This window comes from Esox lucius, chromosome 8, assembly GCF_011004845.1.
Source record: "Esox lucius isolate fEsoLuc1 chromosome 8, fEsoLuc1.pri, whole genome shotgun sequence".
Taxonomy (NCBI): domain Eukaryota; kingdom Metazoa; phylum Chordata; class Actinopteri; order Esociformes; family Esocidae; genus Esox; species Esox lucius.
In genome coordinates, this window is record NC_047576.1 from 28,557,848 (window position 1) to 28,579,206 (window position 21,359).

General features: G+C 39.8%; 1 protein-coding gene across 1 annotated transcript in view; it reads right to left on the reverse strand.

The window, feature by feature from the left end:
* Positions 1 to 21,359, reverse strand: part of lepr (leptin receptor) — a 52,841-nt gene that overhangs the window by 12,134 nt on the left and 19,348 nt on the right. The window contains exons 4-13 of the mRNA XM_034293628.1: positions 20,938 to 21,067; positions 20,261 to 20,442; positions 13,390 to 13,544; positions 12,693 to 12,837; positions 10,387 to 10,662; positions 10,009 to 10,105; positions 6,455 to 6,675; positions 4,384 to 4,535; positions 3,538 to 3,691; positions 1,440 to 1,522 (exon numbers count right to left, since the gene is read on the reverse strand). Coding sequence (XP_034149519.1) covers positions 1,440 to 1,522; positions 3,538 to 3,691; positions 4,384 to 4,535; positions 6,455 to 6,675; positions 10,009 to 10,105; positions 10,387 to 10,662; positions 12,693 to 12,837; positions 13,390 to 13,544; positions 20,261 to 20,442; positions 20,938 to 21,067 — 1,595 coding nt within the window. The remainder of the gene's footprint in view (positions 1 to 1,439; positions 1,523 to 3,537; positions 3,692 to 4,383; positions 4,536 to 6,454; positions 6,676 to 10,008; positions 10,106 to 10,386; positions 10,663 to 12,692; positions 12,838 to 13,389; positions 13,545 to 20,260; positions 20,443 to 20,937; positions 21,068 to 21,359) is intronic.

Sequence of the window (21,359 nt, forward strand, 5' to 3'; positions counted from 1 at the left end):
TCTATAGGTTATGGACTGTACCTTGACTTGTTTTGTGTTCTCTATACAGTGGGAAGAACAAGTATTTGATACACTGCCGATTTTTCAAGTTTTCCCACTTACAAAACATGTAGAAGTCTGTAATTTTTATCATAGGTACTCTTCAACTGTGTTTGACGGAATCTAAAACAAAAATCTAGAAAATCACACTGTATGATTTTTAAGTAATTAATTTGCATTTTATTGCATGACATAAGTATTTGATACATCAGAAAAGCAGAACTTAATATTTGGTACAGAAACCTTTGTTTGCAATTACAGAGATCATACGTTTCCTATAGTTCATGACCAGGTTTGCACACACTACAGCAGGGATTTTGGCCCACTCCTCCATACAGGTTTCGGGGCTGTCGCTGGGCAATTTGGACTTTCAGCTCCCGCCAAAGATTTTCTATTGGGTTCAGGTCTGGAGACTGGCTAGGCCACTCCAGGACCTTGAGATTGTTCTTTCGGAGCCACTCCTTAGTTGCCCTGGCTGTGTGTTTTGGGTCGTTGTCATGCTGGAAGGAAAGGAGGTTGTGGGCCAAGATCTCGCGATACATGGCCCCATCCATCCTCCCCTCAATACGGTGCAGTCGTCCTGTCCCCTTTGCAGAAAAGCATCCCCAAAGAATGATGTTTCCACCTCCATGCTTCATGGTTGGGATGGTGTTCTTGGGGTTGTACTCTACCTTCTGTGTTACTAATGGTTTTCTTTGAGACTGTGGTCCCAGCTCTCTTCAGGTCATTGACCAGGTTCTGCTGTATAGTTCTGGGCTAATCCTTCAACTTCCTCATGATCACTGATGCCCCACGAGGTGAGATCTTGCATGGAGCCCCAGACCGAGGGAGATTGACCGTCATCTTGAACTTCTTCCATTTTCTAATTGCGCCAACAGTTGTTGCCTTCTCACCAAGCTGCTTGTCTATTGTCCTGTAGCCCATCCCAGCCTTGTGCAGGTCTACAATTTTATCCCTAATGTCCTTACACAGCTCACTGGTCTTGGCCATTGTGGAGAGGTTGGAGTCTGTTTGATAGTGTGTGGACAGGTGTCTTTAATACAGGTAACGAGTTCAAACAGGTGCAGTTAATACAGGTAATGAGTGGAGAACAGGAGGGCTACTTAAAGAAAAACTAACAGGTCTGTGAGAGCCGGAATTCTTACTGGTTGGTAGGTGATCAAATACTTATGTCATGCAATAAAATGCTAATTAATTATTTAAAAATCATACAATATGGTTTTCTGGATTATTTTTTTTGGATTCCGTCTCTCACAGTTGAAGTGAAATTACAGACCTCTACATGCTTTGTAAGTAGGAAAACCTGCAATATCGGCAGTGTATCAAATACTTGTTCTTCCCACTGTAGGTTATGGATTGTACCTTGACAGGTTGTGTTCTCTATAGGTCTTGGACTGTACCTTGAACAGAAGGGTGACATTAGTATGTGCCTTTGCTGGATCTTCCTGAAACACTCTCCAGAAATCAGGACCCTGATCAGGAGCTGAGGAAACCAAACATACATATTACAGATGGTTTAGGGTAGTTTAAGGTAGCTAGGTTAAGGAAGCTATGTTAGTGAGCTGAAGCACAGCTGGGTCAACAAGACGATTCAAAACACCCCATCAAGTTGACATCCGAATTGATGAAAAACTAAATATTTTGAGTTTGGGAATACTAAGTTAAATCAGTTCTGCTTAGAAGAGTGTGCCAAAAACAACTGATTTACAACTACCAGATGTTTTTTGATACAGAAATTGCAGCTTCAAGTGGCTAACCCCGTTATAAGTTCCAGGGGGCAATTATTTTAAAGTGTATGCACAGTCGTTTTAGTTATGGCTGATAACCTGTTTAAAGCAAAAATCTTCTGATTATAATCACTGGTCAATTGGTGCATCCCTAATTTGGACTATTTCTAATGTTACTAAGCATCTACTGGTAACTGGCAACCCTCCCTTGCTGCTGGGATCAGTGGCAATTCAAGTGGTTGAACTGCACCTGGCATCAGCCAAGAAACTTTGCATACCCCATTTGTTTTTGCATAATGTTCTGAAAGTACTCTTCTGCAAAATGTGCTCTACAAATTGTAGAGTTGTTGGTCAGGTAACCTGTGAATGAATTTTTCAATTGGTAGGTCCCGGAGCACATTGGGGCGCAGGAGGGAGATTGATCCAGTAGCCATAGACATACCGTAACAAACGCATAGCCCTGTTGGCTGAGCAGCGGGGCAGCTTGACTCAGCGAAGGGAGCAGCACATCGGTAGCAACAAAAGCTAATCACAATCTCATCAGGAGGTACTGTACAACAAGGGTCTGCAAAGTGCACACAGTGATGGAAATCCATAACAAAATGCACAACAGATAAGGAAACAGTGCAAAATACCTGCCGGAACAAACTGAGCCAAATCGGATCTGTTACTTGCTGATTGGTCAGGAATTGGGAATGAGGGCGGGACGTGAAAATATAAAAAGCATATCATTGGATGTATTAAAATGAGATGACGACCTGATGTCCAGTAATGTGATTTCATTTTCAGGTAAGGCTCTGCAGATATAGCAATGATAGTGATTGCTCATGCTTTGGTGATGGTAAATACACCAAACTTAATTCAAATTTTTTTACATTGTAGAATTTGCTGTGCATACCATTTAAAATGCAGGGTTATTGGGTATTTCATAATTGTAGTTACTGAAACATTTTAAGTGGCAATATTCCTAGCACTCTATGTATAAAGCTTCTCTTTTCTTTCAGACCTAACATCAGTCTTGTTAAAGTGTTGACTGCAACAGTTAGACAGATGTCCTAAGGATCTGAGCTGTGGAAGATAGCTAGCTTAGGTAACAAAACAAAACATACAAAACCTGCCACACAGAGGAAAGAAAAGCCATCATAAAAATTTAGCACAATAATATGTGGCCTTGAAAATGTCTTTAGTAAAATTGTTGAGCAGCAGAAGCTAGAGAAGATGGCAAGATCTGACATTACAATGACAGGAGCAGCAGTGCAGCAGTGACAGGCTCAGCAGCTAGGGTTCTCATCCATGGGAGAGAAAGCTAAGCTCTGCCCCTGGGTCTGCACCAACGAACTGGTGCTTGCAAATAGTCACAGATTTGAAAACCCAAACTAAAGCATGGGTCATCAACTCTGGCCCTCGAAGCCATATTGTCATTGCAACCCTCTAATCAGGGACTTATTTAGACCTGAGACACCAGGTGGGTCCATTTAACGATGAGGTAGAACAGAAAACCAGCGGGCTCCGGCCCTTGTAGTGTAAGAGTTGATGATCCCTTTACATAATGTAAAGGAATGTCAGGATGACAGCTTCATTCCCTCAAAAAGGTTATTGCTGATACTTTGCCGGGGGCAAGCTCATCTGTTCAAAGTTGTCAAAACAGTCAGCAATAAATATTTAATTGAATACATTGTACAATTTATATCCCAATGTGACTAACCTGGACAAAAAAAAGTTAATCAACACGAAGAAATCATTGCTGAAGACATACAGTACAGTAATTTACCTCTGCTGTTGTGAGGCATTGTGAAGACTGAGTCGCTCCAGTCACTCCAGGTCCCAGTGCTGTTAACATAGATACAGCGGACCTGCACGTTGTACACCGCACACACATCCGGTTCAGGGACATCAGCCAATAACTCCGACTGTGACTCTAGGACCTGTACACATTTAATAAATTACATACAGCAGCAGTGAAAAGTATTGGACACACCTTCTCATTCAAGGGTATTTCTTTAGTTTTACTATTTTCCACATTGTGGAATAATAGTGAACACACCAGAACTATGATATAACACATGGAATAATGTAGCAAAAAAGTGTTTTACAGATCAAAATACATTTTATACTGTAGATCTTTCAAAGTAGCCACTCTTTGCCTTGATGACAGCTTTGCACACTCTTTGCATTCTCTCAACCAGCTTCATGAGGTAGTCACCTGTTCAATTAAATTAATTCCAGGTGTGTCTTGTTAAAGGGTTTGTGTCATTCCTTTCCTTTATAATGCGTTTGAGCCTATCAGTCTTGTTGTGACAAGGTAGGGTTGATATACAGAAGACCATCATTGTGCCTGTACTGTAATAGTCTATATTATGGCATGACAGTCAGTCAACCAGGATAATTTCTTCAACTACAGTCACAAAAAGAATCACGCCCCATGATGAAACTGTCACTCGTGAGGACTGCCAAAGGAAAAGAAGACGCAGACTAAGTTCATTAGTTACCAACCTCAGAAATCAGCAATTAACTGCACCTCGGATTGCAGTCCAAACATCAACACATCTCAACATCAACTGTTCAGAGGAGACTGCGTGAATCAGGAGAAAAATCAGGGCCAAGACACAAAACATACCTTCCAGGAGGGTTTGGCCTTTCCAGTGGAGAGGGCATAGCGGACCTGGTACAGCAGGCCGTTGAGCTGGAGTCCGGGGGCCTCCCACAACAGCTTCAGTACCCCACTAGACAAGCTCTCTGCTGACAGGCCCGAAGGAGGTTGGGGTTTCACTAGAGAGGGAGGGGGAAGGACAGCCGTTATCTAGCCTGGTAGAGAAGAATGACCACAGGCTATCGAATGGTTTTAAAATGTACTTGGGTTTTGAAAAACATTTAATTCATCACATTTTTCATGTGATTTGGTTGACTTATAGTTGTGCTCATGAGTTTGCATACCCTGTCAGACATTTTGGCATTGATTTTGAAAATATGAAAAAATAAGTATTTTCTTTAAGTATAGTGATCATATGATGCCATTTATTATCACATAGTTGTTTGGCTCCTTTTTAAATCATAATGATAACGGAAATCACCCAAATGGCCCTGATCAAAAGTTTACATACCCTTGAATGTTTGGCCTTTTTACAGACAAAGGCAAAAAAACATGTTTTGTTTTATGATTGTGCCATTCTGTTATGACCTACAATTGAATGTGAATCCCATAAGAAATAAAAGACAAGGGTATGCAAACTTTTGAGCACAACTGTATTTATGCATGGCACCTCTTCCTGAATACTAATCATGAAATATTTTCTGCTACAGTTTTAATATTAATTTAATATACTGTTTCATATTAATAAACCTTGTGTAAATGGACAACATGATTATGGATTATTAATGTAAAGGAAAACTCTCCAACCACAAATATAGTGAGGCTAGGAAGTCACATTCATGTTGATTAATGGTAAACCTGTGGTATTGTTATTATTAACACAGTAATTCTGTAGTTTCCAACAATCGACAACCTGTAAGAACATTCATGTTGATTAATAGTAAACCTGTGGTATTGTTATTATTAACACAGTAATTCTGTAGTTTCCAACAATCGACAACCTGTAAGAACATTCATGTTGATTAATGGTAAACCTGTGGTATTGTTATTATTAACACAGTAATTCTGTAGTTTCCAACAATCGACAACCTGTAAGAACATTCATGTTGATTAATGGTAAACCTGTGGTATTGTTATTATTAACACAGTAATTCTGTAGTTTCCAACAATCGACAACCTGTAAGAACATTCATGTTGATTAATGGTAAACCTGTGGTATTGTTATTATTAACACAGTAATTCTGTAGTTTCCAACAATCGACAACCTGTAAGAACATTCATGTTGATTAATGGTAAACCTGTGGTATTGTTATTATTAACACAGTAATTCTGTAGTTTCCAACAATCGACAACCTGTAAGAACATTCATGTTGATTAATGGTAAACCTGTGGTATTGTTATTATTAACACAGTAATTCTGTAGTTTCCAACAATCGACAACCTGTAAGAACATTTATGTTGATTAATGGTAAACCTGTGGTATTGTTATTATTAACACAGTAATTCTGTAGTTTCCAACAATCGACAACCTGTAAGAACATTCATGTTGATTAATGGTAAACCTGTGGTATTGTTATTATTAACACAGTAATTCTGTAGTTTCCAACAATCGACAACCTGTAAGAACATTTATGTTGATTAATGGTAAACCTGTGGTATTGTTATTATTAACACAGTAATTGTCACATCCTGGCTATGCCCCTAGCCATCTCTGCGCTGGGCTGGGGGCATAGTCAGGACAGTACAGGAGGTGGCACCTCTAGCCACCTCCGATCCTTTTGGTCTCCCCAATTGGAGGCAGGTGTTGATCGTTGCCTCCAATTGGGGACCATATTTATGTTCCATGTTTAGCCACACCCCTGTGGTTCATTTTGGTTTTGCCTTTGTATGGAATACCTCGCGTCACTGGTTGCTGCTGTTGTTTTGTTTGAGTCTTTCTTTTCAATTAAAACATGGATTATACCCTTTTCCTTGACTCTGTGCCCGTGTCCTACTCCTACCACAACCATGACAGTAATTCGGTAGTTTCCAACAATCGACAACCTGTAAGAACATTCATGAGAATTCCTTAACTCCTAAATTGCAAGTCTTAACTCACCATGGTCAATAGGTGTGATGTAGACTGGAAGTGACCTTGTGCCATTGTCTGTCTTGGCTTCCATCCACAGCTTGTAACAAGAAGTCACACGGATTGGCTGCAAAGTACAGCTCTTCAGTTTTCTACCTCCACTGGATACACACTTTGTCTGCCTGACCACAGTCACCGACTCGCCCAGCCTCTCAGCCTCTCTCATGGCATCACAGGACAGGTCGGCCACCCTAGGGAATTACAGACACACATGGACACACACACACACACAAATAATGTCAGGGTAACAACGCCATCATAGGAGACAACAACATTAATTGTACCTGTGATTTCCAATGCTTTTTAACATACAGTATATATGTCCCTTCATGTACTGACCGAAGTTTTAGACAATGTTAACTTTTAACATGCTGAGAACACGAGACCACTGAACAAAACAGATGTTTTATTTTGTCTTCCTCTGTCATGGTCCAGCGTGGCCTCGGCCTGTCCTCTTATTGGTAGGTTTGGCTGACGATGTCAAAGCGTACTTCAAAACTTCCTTTCACTGCCTCAGTTTCACAAATAATTATAAACACAACAAATGGTTTCAGTTTTGCTTGAGGGGTTTAAATGTGTTGTGAACCATCATCTGTTTTAAGAATGCAGCACAGAGACACTGGAAGAGACACCTCTTAGTTGTCCTGGTGCATGTGAATGTTGTCCTGGTTTATATATAGGTGTTGCTGGTGTATGTACAGGTTGTCCTGGTGTTTGTACGTTGTCCTGGTGTATACAGTGGGGACCATTAGCATTTACCCTTAAGTAAAACAAAAAGCAGGCGATCTAATAATTAAATAATTGAAGCTGTAACCTATTTGAATGTGCATTTCACAGTAACAATTCTAGACTTCTTCAGCTTTACATATCTATTTGGGAGCCAAATCTCTTTTAGATTACACGTACATATAACCAGGACGACACGTACATACAACCAGGACGACACATACATACAACCAGGACGACACGTACGTACAACCAGGACGACACGTACGTACAACCAGGACGACAAGTACGTACAACCAGGACGACACGTACGTACAACCAGGACGACACGTACGTACAACCAGGACGACACGTACGTACAACCAGGACGACACGTACGTACAACCAGGACGACACGTACGTACAACCAGGACGACACGTACGTACAACCAGGACGACACGTACGTACAACCAGGACGACACGTACGTACAACCAGGACGACACGTACATACGCCAAGACAATATGTACATACACCGGGATAAAAGACACCAGGACAACATGTACATACGCTAGGACAAACTATACATACACCAAGAAAACATGTAGGTACGCCAGGACAAAAGGTATACAGTGGGGCAAAAAAGTATTTAGTCAGCCACCAATTGTGCAAGTTCTCCCACTTAAAAAGATTAGAGGCTTGTAATTTTCATCATACGTACACTTCTATGTGAGACAAAATGAGAGACAAAATGAGAGAAATAAACCCAGAAAATCACATTGTAGGTATTTTTATGAATTTATTGGTAAATGATGGTGGAAAATAAGTATTTGGTCAATAACAAAAATGTATCTCAATACTTTATATACCGTTTGTTGGCAATGACAGAGGTCAAATGTCTTCTGTAAGTCTTCACAAGGTTTTCACACACTGTTGCTGGTATTTTGGCCCATTCCTCCATTCAGATCTCCTCTAGAGCAATGATGTTTTGGGGCTGTCGCTGGGCAACACAGACTTTCAACTCCCTCCAAAGATTTTCTATGGGGTTGAGGTCTGGTGACTGGCTAGGCCACTCCAGGACCTTGAAATGCTTCTTACGAAGCCACTCCTTCGTTGCCCGAGTGGTGTGTTTGGGATCATTTTCATGCTGAAAGACCCAGCCACGTTTAATTTTCAATGCCCTTGCTGATGGAAGGAGGTTTTCACTCAAAATCCCACGATACATGGCCCCATTCATTCTTTCCTTTACACTGATCAGTCATCCTTGTCCCTTTGCAGAGAAACAGTCCCAAAGCATGATGTTTCCACCCCCATGCCTCACAGTAGGTATGGTGTTCTTTGGATGCAACTCAGCATTCTTTCTCCTCCAAACACGACGAGTTGAGTTTTTACCAAAATGTTCTATTTTGGTTTCATCTTACCATATGACATTCTCCCAATCCTCTTCTGGACCATCCAAATGCTCTCTAGCAAAGCTCAGATGGGCCTAGACATGCACTGGCTTAAGCAGGGGGACACGTCTGGCACTGAAGGATTTGAGTCCCTGTCGGTGTAGTGTATTACTGATGGTAGCCTTTGTTACTTTGGTCCCAGCTCTTTCCAGGTCATTCACTAGGTCCCCCTGTGTGGTCCTGGGATTTTTGCTCACCGTTCTTGTGACCATTTTGACCCCATGGGGTGATCATTTTGACCTCCATCTTGCGTGGAGCCCCAGAATCGAGGGAGATAATCAGTGGTCTTGTATGTCTTCCATTTTCTTAGAATTGCTCCCACAGTTGATTTCTTCACACCAAGCTGCTTACCTATTGCAGATTCAGTCTTCCCAGCCTGGTGCAGGTCTACAATTTTGTTTCTGGTGTCCTTTGACAGCTCTTTGGTCTTGGCCATAGTGGAGTTTGGAGTGTGACTGTTTGAGGTTGTCGACAGGTGTCTTTTATAATGATAACAAGTTCAAACAGGTGCCATTAATACAGGTAACGAGTGGAGGCCAGAAATCTTGCTTGTTTTTAGGTGACCAAATACTTATTTTACAGAGGAATTTACCAATAAATTCATTAAAAAAATCCTACAATGTGATTTTCTGGATTTTCTTCTTCTCATTTTGTTTCTCATAGTATAAGTGTACCTACGATGAAAATTACAGGCCTCTCTCGTCTTTTTAAGTGGGAGAACTTGCACAATTGGTGGCTGACTAAATACTTTTTTGCCCCACTGTATCCTGGCGTTGTCCTGGCATACCTACATTTTTTCTTGGTGTATGTACATGTTGTCATGGCGTATGTATAGTTTGTCCTAGTGTATGTACATGTTGTCCTGGTGTCTGTGTAGTTTATCCCGGTGTATGTACATGTTGTCTTGGCGTATGTATAGTTTGTCCTGGTTTTATGTACGTGTCGTCCTGGTGTAAGTACATGTAATCTAAAAGAGATGGTTCATTTGGCTCCCAAATAGAAATGCAAAGCAATTGTAAAGCTGAAGAAGTCTAGAATTGTTACTGTGAAATGCACATTCAAATAGGTACCTGTTATAATTATTAGATTATTAGATTTTTTTTTTACCTAAGGGAAAATGCTAATGGTCCCCAAAGATACCCTCCCCAGACTAGGTATTTTTTTCTACACTGCAGATATGCCAAATGTAATTAATGAATCACGGTGTAGCTCACAGTACCTGCAAATAATCATTGTTAGAAAAGTAAGGAAATCATGGAGCTAAATGAACAGCTTCTTTCACCAATGAGATTCAGTTCCCAACATTTACCAAAAAGAGCTGTTCAAAAACAGCTCATTGTTTGCTAACGATCCATCACCACTGCTTACATGGACAGGAAGTTGAGCTGGATTTGAGTGCTGTTCCAACTGCAGGTCATGGCATCGAGATCCCCATTGGTTACACAGCTAATATCTATGACCGGATCTGAAACACAAGACACAAACAAAAGACTTAATACAGCAACAAAAACCTGACCTAAACAGAAATTCTAACCATAACCACAATATGACTCTTGAGCCAGAAACATGGCCAAGGCCCACTGACAAGCAGCAAGGGTCATAACATGAATGTATGTATTTGTATTTCTTCTCTTACCATCTCTCACTATCGCAAATCAAATTTCCCTTTAACTCCAACCCTTATAATTCTCCAATCCCAACCTTGCATGACACCATCCATTAATCCATTCGTCCACCCAAGCTCACCTTTAATGAATATTGTTGCATAGCGGTAGTTACAGATGTATTTTTCCCCTGAAGGCTGGCAACATTTCAGGGTATCGTACAGCCTCTGCTCAGATGGTCCAACAGTTATCTTACTGACACGGTCGTTGACCGCAGTGTACTGTCTTTGGGGAACTACATCATCGTTCTGAAGCCAGACAGCCATTCTGGCGTTCACCCTGTGGTTGTTGAACACGCAATACAAGGTCACACCATCACCTATGCTGGCCACCACTCTCTCAGGGACATAAGTCACATCTGAAACCAAGCAAAGTAAATTCAGTCATCAGAAAGGGACCACCTGAAAGACAGTTGACATTTTCTGTATTCATCTGTGAAAGTGTTTTGATTGTTGACTTAGTTATCATGACAACAGGGGGCAACAAGGAGAACAATTATTTTGCACTTAACCATGAAAGAAAAATTACTAATCAATGGACCACAGTAAGACAAAACATATTCATCATTTATTAAACAAATCCTTGGAGAAAATATTTATTTATGTTCAACCTGCTGACATGTTCTGAAAACACTGAGGAAATTATGTCATACTAGCTTCAGAAATAAAAGAGTGGGTGAAAGTAAAAAAGAGTGAGTGAGAACTTCTTGGGCTAACGCCATGATAAAAAAATCTAAGAAATGTCTATATGTGTCCTGATCATAAAAATGTAATTAATTTACCCTGGTCCCGCCACTCTTGCAGTTATTTTTTTATAATCCTTTCTACCTTGGGGTAGAGGTCCTGAAAGTTCATTTCCTGTCTTTTATCCCTTTATGAAGATACTTATTCATAGTAGTCAGAGGGCTGACAGAAACGCTATGGTACGGTAGAAATGACACCAAGATAGACACCCTTCGACATCCAAACTTCTCTGCATGATTGAGTCATCAAAAGAGGAAGGGGAGATAGAGGGTGGAGAGAGAGAGACAGAAATACAAAGAAATCAACTAGGCAAAATAGAAATGAACCATTTGATAAAAGGTCAACAAAATAATGCTACCTTCATATTCCTTAACAAATGTTCTCTTTATATTATCTACCCAGGTTCCCATTGGCACCCTGCTCTATCCTATCCTGTCGCCATATTTCAGATTACATCTGGCATTAGAGCTCCTGTTCAACACATCTGGTGTTTCCGAACCAAGTAACCCAATATACATGGAGTCAAGTAACCGAGTGTACATGGAGACCAGTAAACCAGTTGTACATGGGGACCAGTAACCCAGTGTACATGGGGCCCAGTAGCCCAGTGTACATGGGGACCAGTAACCCAGTGTACATGGGGACCAGTAACCCAGTGTACATGGGGACCAGTAGCCCAGTGTGCATGGAGACCAGTAACCCAGTGTACATGGGGACCAGTAACCCTGTGTACATGGGGACCAGTAACCCAGTGTACATGGGGACCAGTAGCCCAGTGTGCATGGAGACCAGTAACCCAGTGTACATGGGGACCAGTAGCCCAGTGTACATGGGGACCAGTAGCCCAGTGTACATGGGGCCCAGTAGCCCAGTGTACAGTACATTGTGAAGTAATGCATATGAATCATCCAGTCTCTGACAGTAAAGTATGCAGCAGGTCTAGACAGACCATCCCAATTACCATTCCACAGCTAGGGGTGTTTGCGTGGGCAGTCTATTAATCACAGAAATGTCCTCTAAAAGTGCTGTGAATGGCCAGACTGTGTGTTAAGGAAAAACAGTTTTCGTCTAATCATGCATGAACAGCCATTGACACTGGGAATCCCTCTGACCTCTGTTTGCTACACTGTTATGGTTCATCACACTGACATTGCAAACATAGCACATGCAGACATGCCAGTCTAATTGGTCTCTGTGGTTGTTTAGATATTGCAAAGCAGAGGTCAATGGTAACCTCACTCCTACACAGCGACAAAGGATAATTATATATTTGTCGTCCATGACACCCTCAAAACATATGCTGCAGTTTCACTAAAACAACATATCTGTTACATATTCTGTTAAGTAGCTTTCTAAAAACAAATTGCACTCTAATCACAAACAGTAAATTACTTTTCACCAAAACAAGTGCACCATGTACTGTATGTGTTCGGGTCTTAATTGGGGAAGATTTATATTTGTATGTTTATTGCAGGTAAGAAGGGCAAATATGTGATGTATGAGATGTTCACTGTATGTTGATGATTGGTATGTTACTACAGGTGAAAGTGGAGTATGATATGTTCACTATATTTGGATGATTGGAATGGAGTATGATTTGTTGAAGATTGGTATTTTACTATGCAGGCAGATGCAGATATCTTACTCTCCAGGTAGATGTAATGTGGCTGGCTCCAGTCACTCAACAGATGGGGCAGCGCAGGGTGGTAATAGCGGACCTGGACATGGTAGGTCAGACCAGGCCTCAGTCCAGTCAGAGACACCCAGTGGTTTCTAGCGACTTTCAAGTGCTTAGACAGGGGAATAGGGCAAAGGAACACACTATATGAGTCCACATACCAATGCAATTATACAAAGTACCATATGATAATGGCATCTAGCCTACATCTAAGAAAACCATGATTGTTCTTACAACTCTGAACCTAAACATGTTCTAGAGGTTTGTGAGACAGTTCTGCCTCTGGGTGGAACTTGAAACCCAGCAGCAACTCCGTCCAGGGCGAGACTTCAGCGGAATCTGACTTCCACGGAAACACCTACAAGGTTAACTGTCTCTCTCCCGCTTCGTTATATATCTGTATATCCACTGATATTTTTTATTGAGTTTTGCCTGCGTACATCTGAGATGAAAGGATGAAATGTGTTGATTTATTTTTGGTTACGCTGCACAATGGTTTATGTTCTATTACCACAATAATTAAAAAGATACAATATAAAGACTTAAAGAAGTCCCTGGACTCATTGCTTGTAATTTATAAAATAAAGGTCTGTATTACTTGAACCTTTGACATTTGATAAACAATATTTCTCTTCAGCTGTAATTTCTCTAAGAATTGAAATACCTTCCAGTTGGGGTCAGACATGTTTTGGGAGGTGTTGAAGCGGACCTCATAGTTCAGTGGGACAGTGCTGGCATTAGGATGGGGAATTGGGTAGCTCCAGCTAAGAACTAACTCTCCATCTTGGGTCTGGGTGTGTGTTAACTTCAGCGGTGGACCTGTCAAATACATGCAATAAACAAAGACAATCATCTTCATCATCCATGATTAACATCCTCAACACCATCCTCCAAACTATGAAATAGCATCATTAAAATAATGCTATCCAAATGCTATACACTGATCAAATAGTCAACAACAGTTCAGCTGCTGTGAACTTTAAAGCAATAGCTGAAGATTTTGGAAGTGAGGCACTTATCTATTTTCACAGAGTCATCTATTTTCACTGGGATATTATATTTATATACTGACGTATAGTATGAAGGAAGTTCAATACAGCTTTTTGAGCCAATGCTAAGAACAATTATTGGAGGATAGCTAATGCTAGTTAGCAAATGTCAGACAGCTTCAAACAACTTGCAAAATGCAGAAACATGCACAAACAGTATTTACCAGTTGTGCGGAAGTAGATAAAAGGCCTGATTGGCAAAACCCTGAACTATCCCTTTGAGCTGTGAATCATCAATGGCATGCCAGGCTCAGTGGGGTATGAATATGATATAGTATAGCAGTGGCTGAAGTCCCGTACTATAGCTGTAGCATTGTGGCCAGGTGTTCGAATCCCGGTCATGGCATTCAGACAATGCCCAAGGTCCAGAATTGAGCAACACAGTTTGGCCAAGTGCAAAATGTCAGAGTTGATCAAGCAATGTGATAAGAACCAGAAAAGCCTGGCAAGATCTGCTTGGAGGAAATACCATGATCTTCAACTGTCCAGCACTTTCTGTGGAGTTGTTGCGACAAGGTAAGATCATAACCACTAATAACAAATTGAGAGATTAAAACATTTGACATAAAATATAGGTTCAAATACAGATTGCATATCTTTAGTGTTCCCTGGGTTTATTATTGATTGCTGATTAATAAACCGATGTTCTCTGCTGGTGTTTACAATGCATTTCAATTTTTTGTGTGTACTCGCAGTGATGGACTTGAAATTGTAACGCATCCATCAAAAATGAAATGAGATGTGTTATAATTATGACACATCGTGGTAAAGAGTGAATGTCACTGACAGTATTGTGACTATTTCTTGTGGATTTTCGAAGTACGCTAGATGAAAACCCCTTGGGCAGTAAGAGTACGATTGTCTCGTCTTTTCACTTGACGAAAAAGTCAGTTATTATCTCCTATATTGATAGTTATTGTATCAATGTCATTCACAAATGTTAGAAAAACCAATGTTTCGGTGCCATGAAATGAAATTGCTTTGGCAGTGTAAAATTCATCTTTAGTCTCACTAGCAATTGCTCAATTCTTATGACTATTCCAAGTAGTAGGTTAGTAGATACTAGTAAGCCTATTACTGGCTAATAAGCTGTTAAAACGGCCAGTGACAAAAGCCATACAGTTCATAGATGCCATTTGTGGTAGAGGTAAACTTAATAAGAAACGTTACTCAGTTTAAAACAATGTTTAATGATGTCTAGCAACTGAGCAATTGTATAGCCCCGTGGAGTAGTGGTTAAAGACGCAGCCTCTCATGTGGGAGATCTAGGTTTGAATTTATATCACTTTTTATTGTGGGCTGGCTGAACTAGGCTTGCCTGGTTTCTTTACTGTTTTTTTTGTTTCAATAAAAATACATCAAGCATTATTACCTCAGACATTCACGTGCTTCTAAAAAGGCAGTGAACATGAACATACATTTTAAACTAGGAAAGGAGTAGCAGTTCCCTTCATGTTGACTGGATACTAGGGGTTTATTCCGACCGGCTAGTCAGGCTTTAACATACAATTTTGCAATAGAAGAGCAAATTTTTACAAGAGAAAGTAAAAATAAAAAAAGAAGAATACATACATGTGAAATCAGCCCATCTGACATAGTGCACCCATGAATTCCTCTTCTGTAATAGTGAGAACCACAGCGTAATTGAGTCCAAAATGATAATCCAGTTGTTTATTCCTGCCTCTCTTGATAACTGCTCTCCCTGTGGTGTAGTCCTCAGTATACATAATATTAAGACGTACAGATGTGCTCAAAAGTTTGCATACCCTTGAAGAATTGGTAATATACACTCACCTAAAGGATTATTAGGAACACCATACTAATACTGTGTTTGACCCCCTTTCGCCTTCAGAACTGCCTTAATTCTACGTGGCATTGATTCAACAAGGTGCTGAAGACTACACATAATGTAGAATTTTTTTAATATTAGTAAATAGCTTATGATTAATGTATTATTTATTACCCCATTTCAATTAATAAAGGTCCTCATTAACCATTTATTGATTACTATTGCTATCAAATGTCCTTGTAGCATGTTTTAATAACGATACACAATATGGGATTTATAATCATTCATTACTAATAATTTGTTAAATCAAATTCTGTGAACTCCTCTAGTGTGGGCTATTTATACTTTATATAATCTTTATTGAAGTTTGTGTGACCAGTTTTGTTTCTTAAGTGCAACAGAACCTGATGCTAAATGCAGTGCAACAGAACCTGATGCTAAATGCAGTCGGAAAACTGCTTAGAACATATCAATGTTTAAACAATAAGCAAACGGGACAAGTTCTTAAAGAAAATATGGGAAAATGAATTCACAAAAATATATACACTCACCTAAATGATTATTAGGAACACCATACTAATACTGTGTTTGACCCCTTTCGCCTTCAGAACTGCCTTAATTCTACGTGGCATTGATTCAACAATGTGCTGAAAGCATTCTTTAGAAATGTTGGCCCATATTGATAGGATAGCATCTTGCAGTTGATGGAGATTTGTGGGATGCACATCCAGGGCACGAAGCTCCCGTTCCACCACATCCCATAGATGCTCTATTGGGTGGAGATCTGGTGACTGTGGGGGCCATTTCAGTACAGTGAACTCATTGTCATGTTCAAGAAACCAATTTAAAATGATTTGAGCTTTGTAACATGGTGCAATATCCTGCTGGAAGTAGCCATCAGAGGATGGGTACATGGTGGTCATAAAGGGATGGACATGGTCAGAAACAATGCTCAGGTAGGCTGTGGCATTTAAACGATGCCCAATTGGCACTAAGGGGCCTAAAGTGTGCCAAGAAAACATCCCCCACACCATTACACCACCACCAGCAGCCTGCACAGCGGTAACAAGGCATGATGGATCCATGTTCTCATTCTGTTTACGCCATATTCTGACTCTACCATCTGAATCTCTCAACAGAAATCGAGACTCATCAGACCAGGCAACATTCTTCCAGTCTTCAACTGTCCAATTTTGGTGAGCTCGTGCAAATTGTAGCCTCTTTTTCCTATTTGTAGTGGAGATGAGTGGTACCCGGTGGGTTTTTCTGCTGTTGTAGCCCATCCGCCTCAAGGTTGTGCGTGTTGTGGCTTCACAAATGCGTTGCTGAATACCTCGGTTGTAACGAGTGATTATTTCAGTCAAAGTTGCTCTTCTATCAGCTTGAATCAGTCGGCCCATTCTCCTCTGACCTCTAGCATCAACAAAGCATTTTCGCCCACAGGACTGCCGCATACTGGATGTTTTTCCCTTTTCACACCATTCTTTGTAAACCCTAGAAATGGTTGTGCGTGAAAATCCCAGTAACTGATCAGATTGTGAAATACTCAGACCGGCCCGTCTGGCACCAACAACCATGCCACGCTCAAAATTGCTTAAATCACCTTTCTTTCTCATTCTGACATTCAGTTTGGAGTTCAGGAGATTGTCTTGACCAGGACCACACCCCTAAATGCATTGAAGCAACTGCCATGTGATTGGTTGATTAGATAATTGCATTAATGAGAAATTGAACAGGAGTTCCTAATAATCCTTTAGGTAAGTGTATGTCCCATTTGTAAAGAAAACATGAGTGAGCAGGCAAAACACGTCTTTTATTTCTTACGGGATTCACATTCAACTGTAGGTCATAACAGAATGGCACAATCATAAAACTAAACATGGCAGCAAAAAAAATAATGAACTGACCCCTCTCCAAACATAGCGCTCATGGTTGTGACCATAAAGCTCTATTTTGGTCTTGTCATTCCAAATTACAGTGTGCCAGAAGCTGTGAGAGGCATGTCAAGGTGTTGTTGGGCATATTGTAACTGGGCTTTTTTGTGGCATTGGTGCAACTGTATATACTGTAGCTATGCTTTGGTGTGCTCAACTGATGGTGATATATGAAAGCAGACCCACTACTGGTAAGAAAGTCTAATCAGTCAGAACTTGGCTAATGCAGCATCAACCTCAGCAGTGTGAGTGCAAGACCAGAAACTGAAATGTTGCTTTATGGCATATTGTGTGAGGAGGTTAAACAGGTCTTGTTCTTCAAATGATGCTCCACTAATTAACAACACCACAAAGAGCTGTTATTGTGATTACTATGAAAGATCCCTCATGTTATTACATCTACAAATCAACCTCAACTCATTTGTGGTGTCGGTGGCTCCAAGCCTACCAGGCAGCTGGCAGCAATAAACATGCTGAAGCAATGAACATCTTCTATTACCCTCATATGAGAGGTTAAAAGCTATTTGTTGAACTAACTATTGTAGCTAATCTATTGTATAAGCTCCGAACAATGACTTTGGTCTTTTATTTAATGAGACCCCATGTCAGATTTTCTTAAATTATTAGGAAGAGACTTTAAAAGTTTGGAGACTAAGATACCTAACATTTTACTTAATGACATGGCTTCCGATTCTCATGCAAAATTGGAAAACTTTGCATGTTTCCCATTTTCGTAATACTCAAGATGGTTACACTAAAAGGACTACAACCCCCAGATGCAGCCAGACAGGAGGGAACAGGGAACCAATGGCACACCTGATATAAACAGGCTAATGAGAGCATGCTAGACTGGTGTGCTGGTTAGGAAGGTAACACCATACTGGATTTTGTGTGACTATTGAGATGGGAGTAAGCTGACAACTTGTGATATACCCTTTTTGAAAGGAATGAACTGACATTGTTTTCAATACCTTTGGTTTTGCATCCCTTTTCTATTCACCCACACTTCAGAGAACACAACTAAGAGCTTCCAGCCCCCTGTAACATCACAGCATTATTTACACACTATTCACACTGGCAGATGATGGCAAAAAATAAATGATTGGTGAATCCAAATTTTTTGGAAGAATATGGGGAAATTGTTTTCCCTAAAATAAATGAGTGTTCCCTAATTTTGTACTGGCATAGAGGCCCACAAAGCTACAAAGCAAAAACATCTGAGAAAAAGGTCCAAATATAAAATGAGCTTTTGACTGTTATTGAACTGCTCAAACAGCAACTTAGTTAAACTCAGAGCCAGCAACTTTGATGTAGGAGAAAAGTTAAATTAATAGCTTACACTCAAAAACAGGCAACTTCATGTCTCATCTTTGCCATTTCATCTACTGATAATTACATATTTACAGACCCAAGTTTGATCAATAGTTTAAAAGACCTATACACCCAGGAGACCAATTTAACTTTCAACAAAGATCATGAAGTAGTTGGAAAGACAATTGCTGGAAGATAAAATAAAATGTTATACAGAGCAGAATACAGCACCTGTAGATTTTGATTAAAACAATTAATAAATCCACATCACTAAACTGCCTTTAGATCACAGAAACATGGCATCCTTTACTGGTAATAAAGCCCTGGGTGACCAATTTCACTTTAACATTGATTATCAAATATTTGGAAAGATATTAGCTGGAAGATAAAATAAAATGTTATACAAAGCTGAATACAGCACAACACCTGTAGATTTAGATTAAACAAATAACTCAACAAGAATAAACTGCCAGAAAAATGTATCCACACAGACAAAATATACTTTGTTAAAAATCGACAAGTAGTAGGCAACATGACGAAACTCATGAACAGTCCTTTTAACCCCACAAAGTCCCATTCTGTATAATTTCCGTGGATGCAAAAAAGTTATTTAATTACAGAATGGTCATACTTGTTTGGAAGACTTAGAGATGTTTATTCTCTCTTAAGAACCCTCAGCCTGCTTATTTTGCACAAGAAAACCCTTTTTTTGTAACAGGAATAGCATGTACATTCATCATTCAAATTAATCAAAACTACATCTACTAATACAACAAAAAATAGAAGCTGTAAAATATATGATCTACATTATGTACAAATATTTTGAAATGCAGCTTTTTTTTATTTAATGTGTGACATTAATACCCTGATTTCTAAAGGTAAACTACTCCAGCCATTTGGGTGTTTATTTTAAAAGATCACACTCCATGATGTAACTTCGGAATTTACAAATATTGCTGTTGTTGTTGTAGTAAGGAGTGCCATGAGTCTTGTAAAGTAAGGAGTTTTTAAAAAATATACTGGATAGTTAATATAATGAATTTAAAAGAATATTGAAACCAATGCAGTTGTCTTCTGTTTTGTAGTGACCGACAATTTAGTGATTCATACATTGTATAGTAATTGGGTCTTCTATTCTATCGTTGTGATGAATAATATTGTGATTAGTAACAAACATTTTATAAATAGAGAAGGGAATAGAGAGGGAAGCTAAAGCCATTTCAGCGTCCTTTGACTCATTTGATGATAACAATATGAGATAATCTGAACAAAATATATATTTGTTATCCTATCTAATAGAGACTTCCAGGTGGGGAGTGAGCTGCTAAGAGCTGACATTACTGTCTAGTGACTTGTCATGATCTCACTCTGTTGTTGTTATTTTATGAGTTGAATGAAGTACAACAACAGAACATATGAATGTTTGAAAGAGGGATGTGTTCATCTCCTTACCAAGACGCAGAAGGATGCTGAGCATCACTGAGGGACCTGCTGGGGGGCTGGACACATTGGCTGTTACCACAGCGACACCACTGAGCGTGTGGAAAGCGACAGAGCAAGTGATGGAATCCTCTCCCACACAATTCATCCTCTCAGTCCCATGTGTGGTGTGTACCTCTCTGTCAGGCTGTGTGCTGAAGGAATATAGGAGACATATATTTACCTACCAAATGAAGAATTCAGTGTCATGAATATATATATATACAGCTACGGAAAACATTAAGAGGCCACTGCAAATTGAACGCTTCGGTTCTTCACTCAAAACTTTCCTTTTCAACCTTTTTTTTTCCTGGAGCAGTATGAGTTTGTGTGTATATTTATATACACACTGTAGATACAATATTATTTGTGGATTCAGTAAAGATAGGGGGCTAAAGTAAGGTGAAAATGACATACAAAGCATAAGTCAGGATGCAACGTAGATGGCATTACGTTTGTTTCAGGTGGGGTTTTTTAACTGTATTTTATACAATACATGCTGGGCAACAAATACAAGTACACAGGAAGAGTCAACAACAATATTTTGGCATAAGTTAACATAATATTAACATTCAAAGGTAAGATTTTCTCTGGTTACATGAATCACGCTCTGAGACATGAAGACTTGCGGGCATAGTACAACCACATACACTAAGCAGTGGAGGCTAACTTCCAATGACGTTTGACTGGAGCTGCTGGTAGACGTGACGCTGTGATTTAGATCACATATTAAATGTTCCCCGGTCTCATCAACACGACACAGGATGTCCCAGCATGTGGCTGAAAAGAGAATCAATTAGCATGTTAGGATCACGTTAGGTACACCACCATCCATGAATTCACTCACCCCACCCGCATCCAACACGTCGTTGAAGAACCCATGGCAATTAAAACAGTGAAACAGCAAAACCCCTTAAAAATATTATTCTGAAAGAGTAACATTATTATCTAAACCCACAATGAATGGGAACATGTCCTTAACTTATTAAGAACATGTTCTGACTGTTGTAATTCCATTCCATTTTGTATTTTAATTTTCACTGTAAAGCACATTGAATTGCTTCTATGTATG